At 48.7% G+C, this 15,905-nt stretch overlaps 1 protein-coding gene across 2 annotated transcripts in view; it reads left to right on the forward strand.

Annotated features, from left to right (window-relative positions):
• Window positions 1–1,196: 1,196 nt before the first annotated feature.
• The window catches only part of RASSF2 (Ras association domain family member 2), a 27,386-nt gene continuing 12,677 nt past the window's right edge, over window positions 1,197–15,905 (forward strand). The window contains exons 1-3 of one of the 2 annotated variants that reach the window (XM_003788034.3): window positions 1,197–1,368; window positions 10,635–10,722; window positions 14,411–14,486. In XM_003788034.3, coding sequence (XP_003788082.1) covers window positions 10,664–10,722; window positions 14,411–14,486 — 135 coding nt within the window. In that variant the 5' untranslated portion in view covers window positions 1,197–1,368; window positions 10,635–10,663. Of the gene's footprint in view, window positions 1,369–6,959; window positions 7,039–10,634; window positions 10,723–14,410; window positions 14,487–15,905 lie in introns of those variants that run through there. The other variant, XM_023512233.1, reaches the window with a different exon arrangement.

The raw sequence follows: 15,905 nt of genomic DNA on the forward strand, positions 1-15,905 counted from the left end.
GCTTGAGCCCAGGAGTTGGAGGTTGCTGTGAGCTGTAATGCCACGGCACTCTACCCAGGGGGACAGCTTGAGGCTCTGTCTCAAAAAAAAAGAAAAAATGCTGCAGCTGGAAATATACCACAACGTGAGATCAAGTTATAGTATCAGCACTCTGTATTTCTGCCTCCCTCCATTTTCTACAAGTTAGAGACTGACGTCTTTGAAAAGCCTTTTGCAATAGGCCAAAGGTTGCTATTTTCATGTTGTAGTGAAATAATTTGTCTTGACTTGGTTGCAGCTACTGCTTTACTGGAGAGAAGTACCTGCTGAAGTTGGTAACAAAGTTAACAATTTCTATGACCAGCCTCAACAAGAGAGAGACCTCATCTCTAAAAATAGCTGGGTGTTATGGTGGGTGCCTGTAGTCCCAGCTACTTGGGAGGCTGAGACAAGAGAATTGCTTGAGCCCAAGAATTTGAGGTTGCTGTGAGCTGTGATGCCATGGCGCTCTACTGAGGGCCACAAAGTCAGACTGTTTCAAAATAATAATAATAATAATGATAAAATAAAATACTATAGCCAAAAAGAAAAAAAAAAAGATTTTATAGAGATGACCTCTGAAGGTCATTTTGAGGAGCAATTCTGTTTTTCATGGTGCTGACTGTCCTTTAGGGTTAGTCAGCTGGTCACAGGGCAGGGCAGTTGGAGGAGGCCATGAATGTGGTATTGTGGCAAACTTCCTCTCAGCCTCCTGGAAATGTTCTGGAAACTCCCAGATGTGCCATCTTTCCTGGCATTGCAAAGGGCCCTAGATCTGCTGGGGAAGGTGGATTTCCCTGCATGTGATGCTGGGTGTGTTAACATGGTTAAAGGATAATGGATGCAAGGTGGCCCCACAGGGCTGTGGTTCCCGCCTCTCTGCCCTCAGCACACACCTGCTCTCCCCTCACCACTTCTCACATCCCGGAAACCTGCCCATTTCTGGAGGTGGGGGAGGCCAGGCACCCTAGCTTTTCTATACCCAGGTAGCAAGTAGTGGAGGCCCCAAGGTCTCTGCACACAGAGCTCAGAGTCTCAGCCTATAGCACCAAAAAAGGAAGAACTGCTGGGGTTCCCTTTAGGAAGGGGATGTGAGGTCAGAGATGCGTCTCAGAGAGGCCTGTGATTTGGAAACCACCCAGTAAACAGGAAGCGTGGCTATCAAAGAAACCTGTGCTTGTAGGAAGCAGAGAACCGGATCAGCCCCCCACCTGCCGGGATGGGCAGCGTGTCTCTGCAGAGCTGAGAGACCAGCCTCTCAGGCGGGAGAGTGAGAGCAGCAAAGGACACAGGCCTCAGGCCCTCCGGTAATGATTGGACTGGAAGGAAGTGTGACTTCCCCTTGCGCAGGTAGGACGCGGAAAGCGCTCAGTGCTGAGAGCTCAGGTCGGGGAGTGTTCCATCCCACTGGCTTTATTGGAGCCAGTGTTGTCTCCACCGGCTTCCCACTCTCCCCTGGGCCAAACCTGTCACATGGAATTTCTCGTCTGGCCAGGCCCCTCTGGCTGAAGGTCATAGAGGTGCTGCTTCCGGGAGGCAGATGTGACAGGCTGTTCCCCACAGGTCAGCAGATAGTAGGGGTTAGCATGGTAGGTCCCCGATTTCTCTGAGCTGGAACCTAAATTCTGCACCTACTCACCTCACACGTACACACACCCATATGCACGGACACGCAACCAAACACACAGACTCTGACATACACGCATACACAGGGACACGCACACCCCCCCCACATACATACAGATATACAAACCCATACACACAGATGTACACACACCCATACATACACACAGATACACACAAACCTATATACATGGACACATACCCCCAGACACATGGACACACACACCCCCACATACACATCCATACATACAGAAAAACACACTCATACACATGGACACACACCCACACCCAAACACACAGACACATTCATACATAAAGTCACCCACAACCATATACACAGACACACATCCGTACATACAGACACCCACACCCAGACACACAGACACATCCGTACATACAGACACACACAACCATACACACAGACACACCACCCATACATACAGACAAACACCCACACCCAAACACACAGACACATCCGTACATACAGACACCCACACTCATACATACAGACACACCCATACACATGGACACACGCCCATGCCCAAACACACAAACACATCCGTACATACAGACACACATAACCATACACACACACACCCACACCCAAACACACAGACACATTCATACATACAGACACCCACACTCAAACACACAGGCACACATCTGTACATATAGACATATACCCCTACATACAGACACACACACTCCTACATACAGACACCCACACCTATACACATGGACACACACACCCCTACATACAGACACCCACGCCCATACACACAGACATACACCCCTACATACAGACACCCACACCCACTCACACAGCCTTTTCTGTCTGGAGTTTTTACTTCCTTCCCATCCCTTCTTTTTTTTAATTAAATCATAGCTGTGTACATTAGTGCAATCATGGGGTACAGTGAGCTGGTTTTATATACAATTTGAGATATTTTCATCAAACTGGGTTGTCCTGCTCCGACACCCTGTTGCTCTGACAAGAGGCTAAGGGCCTTTGGGCTTCCTTGTAAACATTCATCCAGAAGGTCGAAACTGGTGGCTGCTGGAAGGACTTCCCTATAAACACGTGGCTGCTTCTCCGGCCTGCGAGACTATTGTTTGGGTGGCCCCAGGGGTGACCTTCTGGGTCACCCCTCTGGCAACCCACCTGTTGGCGAGGCACTCAGAGGAGTCTCAAAACCACTTGCTCAGATCTCCTGCAGTCCCATCAGGGAATTCAGATCTGTGTGCAGGGCCTGAGCAGGGAGGCTGGGGTCGAGGCCCCGCCTAGGGGTGAGAAGAATTGGGGCTTTGCAAAGACTTGCTTGGGGGATCCCAGCTCTGCTCTGCTGCACTTCCATCCCTCCTGTATGGGGTGCAGGCCTGGGTGACCTCTGGATGGACCTGGCCCTGTCACTTGTCAGACACAGAGGCTTCTTATGGGTGTAGGGTGGGAGCAATGTGTAGGGCCCATGAGTGTGGAGGGTGGACAGAGGGTGATATGGGGTGAGAGTCAGTGGCTCTGGTGCCCACGTCCTGCTTTGGGTCTTTCTCCCTGGCATCTGTGGGGTCTGTTTCTCTCACAGCTTGTCCTCTGGGCTGGTCACTCACTCACTTCCCTGCCCCAGGCCTAGTAGGCTTGCTGGGGGCTGCAAACTGCAGCTGGCCTGCACCTTCATGTAGCCAGTCCCTCAGATCCAGCTCTCTGCCGAGGCAGCACAGAAGGAGCACTGGGCTTCAGGCTGGTTGTGTGACCCGGGACAAGTCGCCCAATGCCTGGGACCTTCTGTTTCCTCCTTGGTAAAACTGTCCCCTGGGATTCTTGCAGGGACTGAGGTAAGCCTGTTACCAGCAGCATCAGCATCCGGGGAACTTGTTGTAAATTCACTTTCTTGGTCCCTACCCTAGAATTACTGAACCAGAACCTGGAGGGAGGGGCCACACTCCGTATTTTAAGGAGCCCTCTAGGGACTGATGCACACCCCATGGGAGAAACACACCTGTAGAATATAGCTGGGTCAGTTGATTGGGGGCTGAAAGCTTTTATCCTCTTCACCCCAGGAGAAGTTGCACTCTATAAGGGTTTCTGCTTTGTCGCTGAGCAGTCCCAGATTTGCAACTCAGCTCTGTCCGTTACTAGCCGTGTGTCTTTGGGAGAGTTGCTTAGCTCCTTTGTGCCTCAATGGCTTCATCTGCAAACCAGGGATAATAAAGTGTCTTTCTTTTTCTTTTCTTCTTTTTTTTTTTTTTTTTTGAGATGGTGTCTTACTCTGTCACTCTGGGTAGAGTGCTGTGGCATCACAGCTCATAGCAACCTCAAATTCTTGGACTCAAACGATTGATCTTCTTGACCCAGCCTCCCAAGTAGCTGGGACTACAGGCCCACAACACGCAGCTAGTTTTTCTGTTTTTAGTAGAGGCAAGGTCTTGCTCTTGCTCAGGCTGGTCTCAAACTCCTGAGCTTAAGTGATCCACCCACCTCAGCCTCCCAGAATGCTTGGATTAGAGCCAAGAGCCGTGGTGCCCCAAAGTGTCTTTCGTAATGGGGTTGTGGTAGGGATTAGGGTCAAAGCAGGTGAACAGTGCATCCATACTAGGCTCACATCTGTTGTTTTAGCATCTGTTGTATTAGCATGAAAGTCTCCCTGATTGATTCTGTTACCAAACAGATGAGACAGATGTCAAGGACCCATCCCCTGTGCTGCCTGCTGCTAGTTCTCTTGAGCTCAGCCCTTTTCTATCTGCCCTCTAAGTGCTGTCCCTTCCCTGGCAGGGCAGGCAACCTCTTCCCAAATACCTTCCTCTCTTTCTTTCCTGAGGCTTAAAATTCCTTTGGGGTGGGGAGGAGAAAGGCCTTTTTAGTCACAAAGGGGAAGCGAGTAGATGGACCCAGGACACTTGGCCTGTTCTCCCCCAAGTGGTGTTTGGGGCTAGATCCTTACCTGAGCAGAGTGGGAAAGGAGGCAGAGGAGGTACAGGTCCCAGATAGGACAGTAAGTGGACCTTCTATTTCTTCCAGAGAATCCCGAATTTTGTGTTACAGGCTCCTTTTTGTGTTACAGTGCTCCTTTTGAGGACAGGCTCAGGTTTAGAAAACTGATATGGAATCTGTTGTTATCTCTAGGTCTTGGCAGGGCCCCAGCCCTGCACGCAGCTCAAGTCTCCGTCCTTGTGTGTGGCACAATTGCTCTGGGGTTTCCTGTTTGCCATCAGCAGTCTTCCTGCCCCAACGGCAGGGGCTGAAGCAGAGATGGGGTTGAAGGGCAGGCAGAGGGCCCAGCACTGTCCTCTCTGGGGCTGCCTGGTTACACAGCAGATTTCCCTCAGGAGACCTGGCTGGGTCAGTCTTTAACACTTTAGTATGAAGCACTGTGTCAGATAACTTTCTTCTCCACCCCAAACCCAGACTGTCTTCAGTGGGAGAGGAAGGGCTCTGACAAGAGGTGGGGACAGTTCCCAAAAGGGGAAGCTGTAGGCTCTAGCGAACATTTCAGGCCTGGTGCTGGCTCTGGCTTCCTGGCTGCTCCTGTGACATGGTGCATGAGCAGGGGCACTTAGCGTCAGCGCTGCGCCTGCACACATGGGCCTTCAGGCTGCTCCACACCGTCCCCTTCTTCCTCAGAAATATTAGTAATGGGGAGAGGGCGCTAAATAGCCAACTAGTTTGCTTTTAGAAAATTCCATTTTTTCCTTTCTTGAAAGGCTGCTTTGAAGTACAGTAGAACTTCTGTTAGTTGACCACCTGAGGCACTGTAACAAACTGGTTAACATACGGAGGTGGTCAACAGAAGGAACCAGGCCTGTCATACTGATACGTACACAGGGTGTATGTCCAGTCTCTGGAAATTAGGTCAACTTAAAGAGGTAAGGAGGAGGTCAACTGTGGAGGTTCTACTGTACATTTGGGAATGGCCTCAGTCCACACAGCTCTAGCCCTACCAGATTTCTCAGTGGTTCTCAGCCCTGGCTCTACATTGGTGTGACCTGGACAGGCTTTAAAATGCTCATGCCTGGGCACCTCTCAGAAAAACGGTCAGAGGGAACTGATCTGAGCTGAACCCTGGACACCAGGATTTTAAAAGCAACTCCCCTCTCCTGCCTTTGCTCCAGAAGAATCTAATTAGCAAAGCCTACACCTCTGAGATGTCATGTGTCCCAGGACACAGCTGAGGCCTCACCCAGTGTCTGGCTTCGCACTGGTCAGGGGTGGCTCTGTGTGGTTTGCCCCCCCACCCCGGGAATTCTCTGTGAAAGCCTTCTCCTCCCCGCATCTGTCTCTCCCTTCTCCCAGGGGTACTTTCTCAGAGATGGGACTTCCCTCCCCTCCCCACCATCCCTCCATCAGCAGAGAAGGGGGTGGGAGGGACTGGCCCTTGTTCTACAATCAGCAAGACAGTTTAGGAAAAAGCAAACAAACAAAAAAACTCCAAAAGCAACCCAAAGTCTCCCTCACTCTGGACTTTCATGCCAGGGTTGACTGCCTTTCGGTTCCGCATTTGCCCCTCTCCTTCTGGGGACTTTTGAGCTGATAAATACGGGGAGAGGTGCTTGGTCTCTGGGCCCAAACAGAACTGGAGGGACGGGCCAAGGTCCTGGGGTGCTGGGAGACTGGGTTAACCCCCTGTGCTCTCCAGGCTCCTCGACCGGGTAGGAGGGACCAAGAGCTGCCGTCTTTGGTGGGAGCTCCGGATGCCTTTTCCACCTCCCAGAGCATCCAGAGGACTCGTGTTTGGTCTCACAGGAAGCTCAGCCTGTGAATTTCAAGGGCTTGGACAGCCTTTCTTTTATTCTTGGGAAAGCTGGAAACACCTGTCAGTGGGGGTCTGTGGGAAGGAAAAGGGAAAGATCCTTTGTGCAACTGCGGCAGGGCTTTGCGTCTGCCCTGTCCCTGCAGCCTTGGCTCACACAGCACCAGGCTGGTCCTGGCATAAAACAGACACATAAACCAAAGGTCCTGACTGGACAGCTGTGGCCTCCCAGCCTCGGGAAGGGGAGGGGGAAGGGGAAGGTGACAGGGCTTGTAGCTGTTCAGTCCCAGACACGGGGCAGGTGCAGCAGACACTGCGTGCCCACGAGTCCTCCAGTCTGTGGCGTGTGTTGTGTTGACTGCTTCATCCTCATAATTGTTCTTGTAGGAAGTGAGGGCAGGTCACCCTTCCTCCCATGGGTGGCTCTCAGCCAGTAACTGACAGGGCTCCAGGGTCCTGGCTGGGACCACTCTGTAGTGCCCCTTACACCCCAGAGCTCTCCCTGGGACCAAGCTGTGGCTGGACCCCAGCCGAGCCCTGTACCCCATCCCGCTTCCCTTACTCCCTCACAGGTTTCTCCAGGAAACACTTCCACGTGTCCAGGGATCTTCGTCTTGGGCTCTGCTTCTAGGAATTCCCTGACCTAAGGCAGCAGGTTAGCACCCTTGGGCTGGCCTTGAACCCTTCCCTGCCTGAAGAAGTAACCATGAGACTGGGGACATGTGCAGGAGAGAGGCCCAGGCTGGGAGCTGCAGGCCCAAGAGCAGAAAGAAGCAGCAGGCAGAAGATTGCTGTGTCTAAGGGAATGTAATTTTCTACACTAGTTTTCTAAAGAGAAGTACTGGTTTAGAAGTTTTGAGGAGTTAAATAGCTACGTCCCGCTTGGTAGATTTAACTGTTTAACATTCTAAGAGCAGCGCCACATTAAAAATTATTTGTGTAAAATCCGCCCTTTCTTTCTTATCCCTTTTCTCAGAAGTGTTTCAGTGCTCTGAAGTGTTTCAGTTCTGTGTCTGAGATGCGGGCTGCTATGGGACATCCCCCCCCCCCCATTCCTCCCTGCCTTGCTTTCCCTTCCACAAAGACCTGGTCCATATCCCAAGGCATTGTGGGAAGTGATGCTTGTGAATGGTTTTTACAAGGCATTTTGAAGCCCAAGAGGGCTCCACACATTCTAGATAATAACAGGGAAGGCAGAAGAGTGGCAGCCAGTCTGTTAAGTGAATCCCTCTCTCAAAGGCTGCAGATATTGGCAGCCACCCTTGAAGGAAGTGTCCAATTGAGTCCACATTCCAGCTCCATAACCCATCTTCCTCTGACCCTTCCTTGAGTGAGAAACAATGCTCTGTTTAAAAAATATCAGACTTAACTGTAAATTTCCGGCCCTTTGTTAGGGCTACTCTTGTGTTTGCCTTAAAGTGTATGTAAATTTAGCTTGTTTTTTTTCTGCTGGCTGGGACTAGCCAGTGATGTGCTGCGTGGTTAGAAAGTTGGTGAAGAGAGGTGCAGGACTCTAGGAGGCCAAGGTGGGTGGATTACTTGAGGTCAGGAGTTCGAGACCAGCCTGAGCAAGTGAGACCCCATCTCTAAAACTAGCCTGAGCAAGCGAGACCCCATCTCTAAAACTAGCCAGGCATTGTGGTGGGTGCCTGTATCCCACCTACTTGGGAGGCTGAGGCATGAAAATTGAGTGAGCCCAGGAGTTTGAGGTTGCTGTGAGCTATGATGCCAGGGCACTCTATGAGGGTGGCATAGTAAGACTCTGTCTCAAAAAAAAAAAAAGAAAGAAAGAAAGAAAAAAAGGAGATGGAGAGATTATGAATAAAAAGGGTCTGAGACTTAGAGAATTGCTACAGAAATGAGTGGATAGATAGTGCTGGAGAGAGGAGAGAGAGATTCAGAAGAACCAAGAATGGGAGAGAGAAGAGAAATAACAAAAGAAAGCATAGAATAACATTCCCCCTGACCAAAGGAAGACTCCAGCGCTCAGGGTGCAAAGGGCTGGTGATGGCAGGCACTGTTCATCCAATTTCCACTCCAGCCAGGCTGTGTAAGTGACTCTGCCCAGGTCCCCTGTAAATCAGAGGCTACTGTGGGTCTCCCTCCTGGGACTTTGGCTCCCAGCTCCTGGTTGTACTGACTGTGGCCTCTTTCTCAAAGCACTGTCCTTGGGCTTCCAGGCTATCCTGTCTCTTGTGACCCCTCTTCCTCTGCCCACCCTGACCACCTGGGCTCCTGGGGGCCCTGCCCTCCTTGCCTTCCCTGCTCTCCTCGGATGGCCTCATTCACTCTCCTGACCTCTGGTGCCAGGACCCAGTCCCCAGCCACCTTCTCCCATCCTTTCTCCACAATTTTTCCAAATTGTGCAACAGATCACATCCCTCCCCTCAGAATGCCCCTGTTTTCTTCTTGCTGCTGTAAAACATCACCACAGACTTGGTGGTTTAAAACAACACAAACACATGTCATATTTCTTTTCTTTTTCTTTCTTTTTAGAGATAAGTTCTCTCTCTGTCGCCAAGGCTGGAGTGCGATGGCCCCATGGCCCTGTGGCCTGATTATAGCTCACCGTAACCTCAAATTCCTGGGCTCAAGTGATCCTCCTGCCTCAGCCTCCAGAGTAGATGGGCCTACAGGTGCATGCCATCATACCTGGATAATTTTTTTACTTTGTGTAGAGATGGGGTCTTGCTCTGTTTCCCAAACAGGTCTCAAACTCCTGGCCTGAAGCAAACATCTTGACTTGGCCTCCCGAATTGCTGGGATTATAGGCATGAGCCACAGCATCCAACTGTCATATTTATGTTTGAAAATTTTCATAATAAAATGGTTTTGAAAAATCACTGGAAATGCCATTACTCAAATACAGCCAGCCTTTTGTTCATTTACATACACGTGCCAGTGGTTCTCTTTCTGGAGTGATTTTGCCCTCAGGGACACTTAGTAATGCCTGTGGAGCCATGTTTGATTGTCATAACTGGGGCAGTACTGGCAGTGTCTTGTGGGTGGAATCCAGGGATGCTGCTGAACACCCCCCATGCACAAGACAGCCCCCCACCACAGAGAACGATCAGGTTCCAAGTGTTCATAGAGCTGAGGCTGAAAAGCCCGCACATGTATATACAGTGCACACGTGCGAGTATATAAATTCACACAGCAATGTGTGCTCGTTTATATATGTGCGTATGTTACACTTTACATGTGTTGTAAAGAAAATTGAACTATGGTTCTGTAACCTGCATTTTCACAATTTATTATTTTCCCAGATAATTAAATTGCCTTTTATGCTGTCCTGTTGTAATGGTCATTGCAGACATATATATGCTATGATTTATTTGACACAGCTATATTTGTTTTTTTTTAGGTGGTTTACCAATCTTCGGTATATCTCAATAGAATCTGAGCTATCCCGGTCAGATAGGTCTCTGTTCTGTCTTATGAAGGTGGCTTCAGAGAGGACTCACCAATTGTCCTCAGAACCAACTTGAATAAACATTCAAGTTTACATTGTTCTTTAAACATTCAAGAAAATACTGCCTTCTCTATGGTTAGGGCATTTATTCTCAGACTGTGAAAGGTTGTCATCTTTCCTTTGGGTGTTTTTTTTTTTTTGAGACAGAGTCTCACTCTGTCACCCGGGGTAAAGTGCTGTGGTGTTATAGATGCTGAGCCAGTTTTTCTTTTCTTTTCTTTTTTTTTTAGGTAATTTAATTTTTTTAAATTTTATTTATTTATTTTTTGAGACAGAGTTTCACTTTGTCACCCTTGGTAGAGTGTTGTGTCATCACAGCTCACAGCAACCTCAAACTCTTGGGCTCAGAGATCCTCTTGCCTCAGCCTCCCAAGTAGCTGGGACTATAGGGGCCTGCCGCAATGCCTGGCTAGTTTTTCTATTTTTAGTAGAAACGGGGTCTTGCTCTTGCTCGGGCTGATGTCGAACTCCTGAGTTCAATGCAATCCACCCACCTCAGCCTCCCAAAGTGCTAGGATTACAAGTGTGATCCCCCGTGCCTGGCTCCTTTGGGTGTTTTTCCCAGAGGCTGTGGCAAGCAGAGGCCACAGCTGGCAGAGTGGCATCTCCCTAGGCCTAGGCCAGTGTTAGCTGTGGATCTGGGGGAAACAAAGAGCTATGTCATCCAATTTTGTGTCCTGCACTTCTGCCCTCCACTCCCACCCCCTGCTGCCCAAGTGCTGCCAAGTTTCCAAGGACACAACCTGACATTAACCTCTGTCTTCTCCTTTTGAATACAGGCTTCTTCTGATGAAAAGAGAAAGGAAGAATGGACTACAGTCACCAAACTTCCCTGGTCCCATGTGGACAAGATAAATACATTTCCAAGTAAGATGTTTTACTACGGTGCTATGTCCCCAGGGGCCAATCCTGTGTTGGGATGCTGTGAGTGGATGCCAGCCACTGGCAGAGGGGGCTTCCCCTGTACATCAGACAGATGGGGCACCCATAAGCATGAAGGAGCGGAGCAGCTGAACCTGGACCTACCGGGCGCATCAGCAAGGCTGCCACCATAGATAAAGGCACACCCCCAAACACTGGCGTTTAAGTAAAGGGGAGGCTTTGGACGTTGGAGGGGCTGAAGAGGGGTGGTGTCCTGAAAGGCTTCCAGGAGAGGAGTTGGCTGGTGGCTGTTTGCTACGGTTTGAATGTTTGGTCCTCCCCCAAATTCATATGTTGGAACCTACCCTCCCAAGGTGCTAGTATTAAGAGGTGGGGCCCTTGGATGGTGATAAGGTTGGAGTGCCCCTTATACAAGAGGCCGAGAGAGCTTGTTTACCCTTCCACATGTGAGGACACAGTGAGCAGGTGCTGGCTGTGAGGATGGGCTCTCACCAGATACTGAATCTACCTTGATCTTGGACTTCTGGCCTTCAGAACCATGAGACGTACATTTCCGTTGTTTATGAACCAGCCAGCTTATGGTATCCTCAGCCTAAATGGGCTAAAATGCTCCTCACTGTCCTGTGGTGTTCCTTCGTGGACTCCTGGCTGGTGTAATGTGTCCCTGGGCTGTTATGGTTCTGGCTAAAAATTGGCACAGCAGGGGACAATTTCATTGCCTTCTATGTACTGAGGCCTCTTGAACTCAGAGCTTTTGCAAATGTGACTGGGGTTGTACCACAGTGGACTTTTTTGAACTAAGTTTAAAGATGTATATATATATTTTGCCCTCGATAGAGTGCTGTGGAGTCACAGCTCACAGCAACCTCCAGCTCTTGGGCTTAGGCGATTCTCTTGCCTCAGCCTCCCAAGTAGCTAGGACTACAGGCACCTGCCACAACGCCAGGCTATTTTTTTGTTGCAATTTGGCCAGGGCTGTGTTCAAATCTGCCACCCTCAGTATATGGGGCCGGCACCCTACCCACTGAGCCACAGGCGCCTCCCTGAAGATCTATGTTTTAGGTTCAGCACAGGGATTTTACATACTGAATTCTCTCTGTCTTAATTAAATATTTAATTTATCTGAGACTAAATTATTTGAAGTCCATAAGTACTCTTGGTCATACACAGACACCAGTTGTGTGAGATCTGGGTCATTCTTATCTCTTTTATTATTATTAATTCAGATTCATGTGAGGGTACAAACAATTAAGTTTGAATTTGTTGGGTAGAGTCCCTGTTGTAGTTGTGTCTTGATCACTCTTATCTCTTCACTGAAAGACCTCCCCAGGGACTTCTACTGACCAGAAGTTTTAAACCTTGGCTTCTGATCTGTTCAAAAGTACCAAATAGCCTTGTGTTTTAGGTTACTTGGAATCATACTTTTCAGTAATTCATTTCTGCTTGCACAGAATGATTCCAGTTCATCTAGGTTGAACTTGTCAGGAGTTTCTTGGAATTTCCAGCAGGTTTTGTCTTCCGTGTGATCCAAATAGCTCTCCAGGGAATGACCGTGTTCAGAGAGACTGAACTGTTACCTCTTGCCTGGGAATAGGCAGAAGCACACAACAGCCCCTACACCTCTCTCCCGCTCATCCCCCATGGAGTATAGTAACATGCGCTTTTAGATAAAACTAGATTTGTGAGCTGGATGTTGTGGCAGATGGGCGCTGGTAATTTAGGAGGCTGAGACAAGAGGATCATTCCAACCCAGGAGTTTGAGGTTGCTGTGAGCTATGATGCCACAGCACTCTACCCAGGGTGACACAGTCAGACTCTGTCTCAAAAAAAAAAACAAAAAACAAAAAAGCCCAAACAAACAAAAAACAGAAACAAACTAGATTTGTGAATTCTTAGGGTTGATTGCAGGGGGTGGGGGTTCCCTTATCACAAGGAGGGTGGGAGGGTGGCATCTCTTCTCTGGCCACATTCAGCAGAGTTGTGCTCTCTGAGTGGCACCAGTTTTGGGCAGCTAAGGAGGCTCAATCCTAGGCTTCAAAGCGGGAGTTTCTAAGGTTTGTTTTTGTTTTGTTTTTTGATTTTTTGATTTTTTATGAACTGGAAGAATATTGCTGGGGCCCGGCAGTCCCATTATGCCCACATCTTTTCACTACTCCCCGTGGTGAATCCTGTTCTGAATTCCAACACTCCATGTAGACCTTCACGTAAACGGCATCACACACGGTGTGCTCTGCTGTGTCTGGCTTCTTTCTCTCACACACCTGGGACATTTGTCCTCGCTGTGTGTCATCATTCACATTCCTATCACTGTGCAATATTCTGTTGTGTGAGTGTAGTTGCCTTTATTTATTCATTTCACTTTGCTGGGAGTTTGTAAGTTTTTTTTTTTTTTTAATTTCAGATTACTATGAGAGTACAAACGATTAGGTTACATTGATTGCATTTGTTAGGTAAAGTCTCTTTTGTAGACCAGGAGGTGTGCCATGTACCCTTCCACGGTGCCCATTAGGTGGGAGCACACTGATCCCTCTCTCCCCTCCTCCTCTCTGCTTCCCCCTTCTCTCTTCCCCTCTTCCCCCAACTAGAATTTAGTTGAGGTTTTCTCTTATGCTGAAGTGTGTTTGTTTGTGTTCTGGCTTCTTGTTAGTTTCCATTCCCGTGATCCTTTCCTAAGAAGAAGGCTCTCCAACGCCATCCAGGTTAATACAAAAGTTGTAAAGTCTCTATCTTTTTCTATGAATGAAATAGCATTCCATTGTATACATGGGTTTGTAAGTTGTTTAAACACAGGGTAAGGTCATGTCTATGAAGCATAAGTCAGCAAGGCCCAGACCTGTCCCTAGTAATCTGCTGAAACGCCTGGAAGTTCCTAAGTTTTGAGCAGGCCTGTAGTAACTTCGTTTCCCTCACTCAGCATGCTTAAGGGAGGAAACTCAATGGAGGGGCCGGAGAACCCTGTCTGTGGCCTTTGAACGTGTTTGTCTCTGTGAATCTTATTAACACCGGCCTATTCAGCTTGCGTGTGGGGGCGTGTTGTGAGAGACGCCAGTTACTGTCCTGTTGTCAGCAGACAAGACCTGCTTTGGTGTTCTGGAGCTGCTCCTGACCTAGAGTCTGCTCTGGCCTGGTGCTTACTTGATTCTAGGGGAGGATGGTGATAGAGTGACGGTGGCAGAGCTCTGTGTGTGTGTGTGTGCATGTGTGTGAACACCCAAAGGTGGATAATTACAGACCAGGTTAGGTGTGAGCTAGGAAGGGAACAGCTGCATTATAAGTGGCTTCAGCTGATAAAGTTGTACCTCGTATATCTTTTTTTTTTTGCCCTGAGTTGAGTGCTAAGTTGAGCATCATAGCTCACAGCAACCTCAGTCTCTTGGGCTTAAGAGATCCTCTTGCCTCAGCCTCTGGAGTAGCTGGGCCTACAGTTAGCAAGGCCCTGACCTATGCCTATTAATCTGCTGAAACACCTAGAAGTTCCTAAATCGTTCTTTCCATCACTACAACACTGGCTCATTTTTCTATTTTTAGTAGAGATGGGGTCTTGCTCTTGCTCAGGCTGGTCTCTAACTCCTGAGCTCAAGCACTCTACCCTCATTGACCTCCTAGAGTGCTAGGATTACTGGCATGAGCCACGGCACCTGGCCCCAAACTCTTGTATCTTTTTCCCTTTAAGGAATGAACTTCTCTTGCATCTGAAGACCTACAACTTGTACTATGAAGGCCAAAATTTGCAGCTCCGGCACCGAGAGGTAAGGAGTCCTCAGGAAAGGCCTGTGAATCTCCTGCCCTGGGTGGGCAGCCTGGTCTTTGTCAGTGTATGTCCTGGGCCTAAGGGTTCCTGGGGGTCTCAAAGGTCCTTATCTCTCCTGCCATAGTGAGTGGCCACCCATGTAGGACGTCCCTTCCAGAGAACTTCAAGGGCCCTTAGAGTTCTTGAAGGAAGTTTAAGAGTTCTTGGGGTTCATTGGAAGGGTTCATCCAGATCCAGTTTTGTTCTAGTAAGTTTGAGTTTTTCTGTTGCATTCCTGTGGAGCACAGCTTTGGAGGGGAGATTTTTCAGAGGGAAGTTTTCATGAAATGACCCTTTCAGAAGGCTCCCAAGCAGGCTCCTTTTGTTGGGCAACTGAGGAAGCTCACCCGTCCTCTGCGTCTACACATCTGGGCCCAGTTTGCTGCTGTGACCTGGGCAAACTGCACAAGCTCTCAGTGGCTGGCTTGTTTCCACAGCTGCCACAGGCTTTCCAGGCGGCCTTCTTGGAATGCCCTGTGTTATCCATCTGACGTTCCCCACCCTCCAGCCTGAATCTAAGCTTACTAATTCTGTATCCATTTCTGTACAGCTCTTTTTTATCAGCTAGAAGAAGAGTTAAAAGGGAATCTGCTAGAGTGATTTATACTCAAGTGTTCTTGACTGATAAGAAGCTATGTATATGTAATACCCTTCAAAACACATTTTTAGGTCAGCCAGCCATGGTGATTTAATCCATAGAAACAGACAGCAACTGCTAGAATTTCAGCTACAAAGGCAGGCTGGCTGGGGACAGTATGTGGATGCAGTGGCCTTTTCTGTGTCCCTCAAACCACTCCACTTAGGCAAAGTCCTGTTTGGGGTTAAATTCCGTTCTATAGTTGTGTAAAGTAATGATATCCACATAGACCTGCTGGAAGGCCATATACAAGCAGTTCCCAAGTTACAAACATCCGACTTATGTACAGCTCACATTTACAAATGGAAGCTATTATGGGTCATAGGTAAATGTACCTATTCTAACTTACATACAAATTTGACTTAAGAACAAGCCTATACAGGCCTATCTTGATCGTAACCTGGGGACTGCTTGTATAAAGTATATATGTACATAAAGCCTTTCTCTCCAAGACCCCAAATGCCCTGAAGTTGCTCCCTGCCTCTCCGGGCTTCTTGTATATTCCCCTTCCTCTCTGAGATGATCCAGGTTGGTTGCTCATGGGGCAGATGTCATGGGGCTTGTCCTGAGCATGTGGCCATGACCCAAGTCTGACACTTATGGGCCCTGCCTGTAAAACGTGGGTTCAGGAAGGTATTTCTGAGACTGGGGAAAGGAAGCCTGACTCTATTTGGCATTGTCCTCAAGCCTTCTACTAAATAGTGAGTAGGCCATGGCAAGATTTGGGTTCTTTTTTTTTTT

This window comes from Otolemur garnettii, unplaced genomic scaffold, assembly GCF_000181295.1.
Source record: "Otolemur garnettii isolate 467f Iridium unplaced genomic scaffold, OtoGar3 scaffold00025, whole genome shotgun sequence".
Taxonomy (NCBI): Eukaryota; Metazoa; Chordata; class Mammalia; order Primates; family Galagidae; genus Otolemur; species Otolemur garnettii.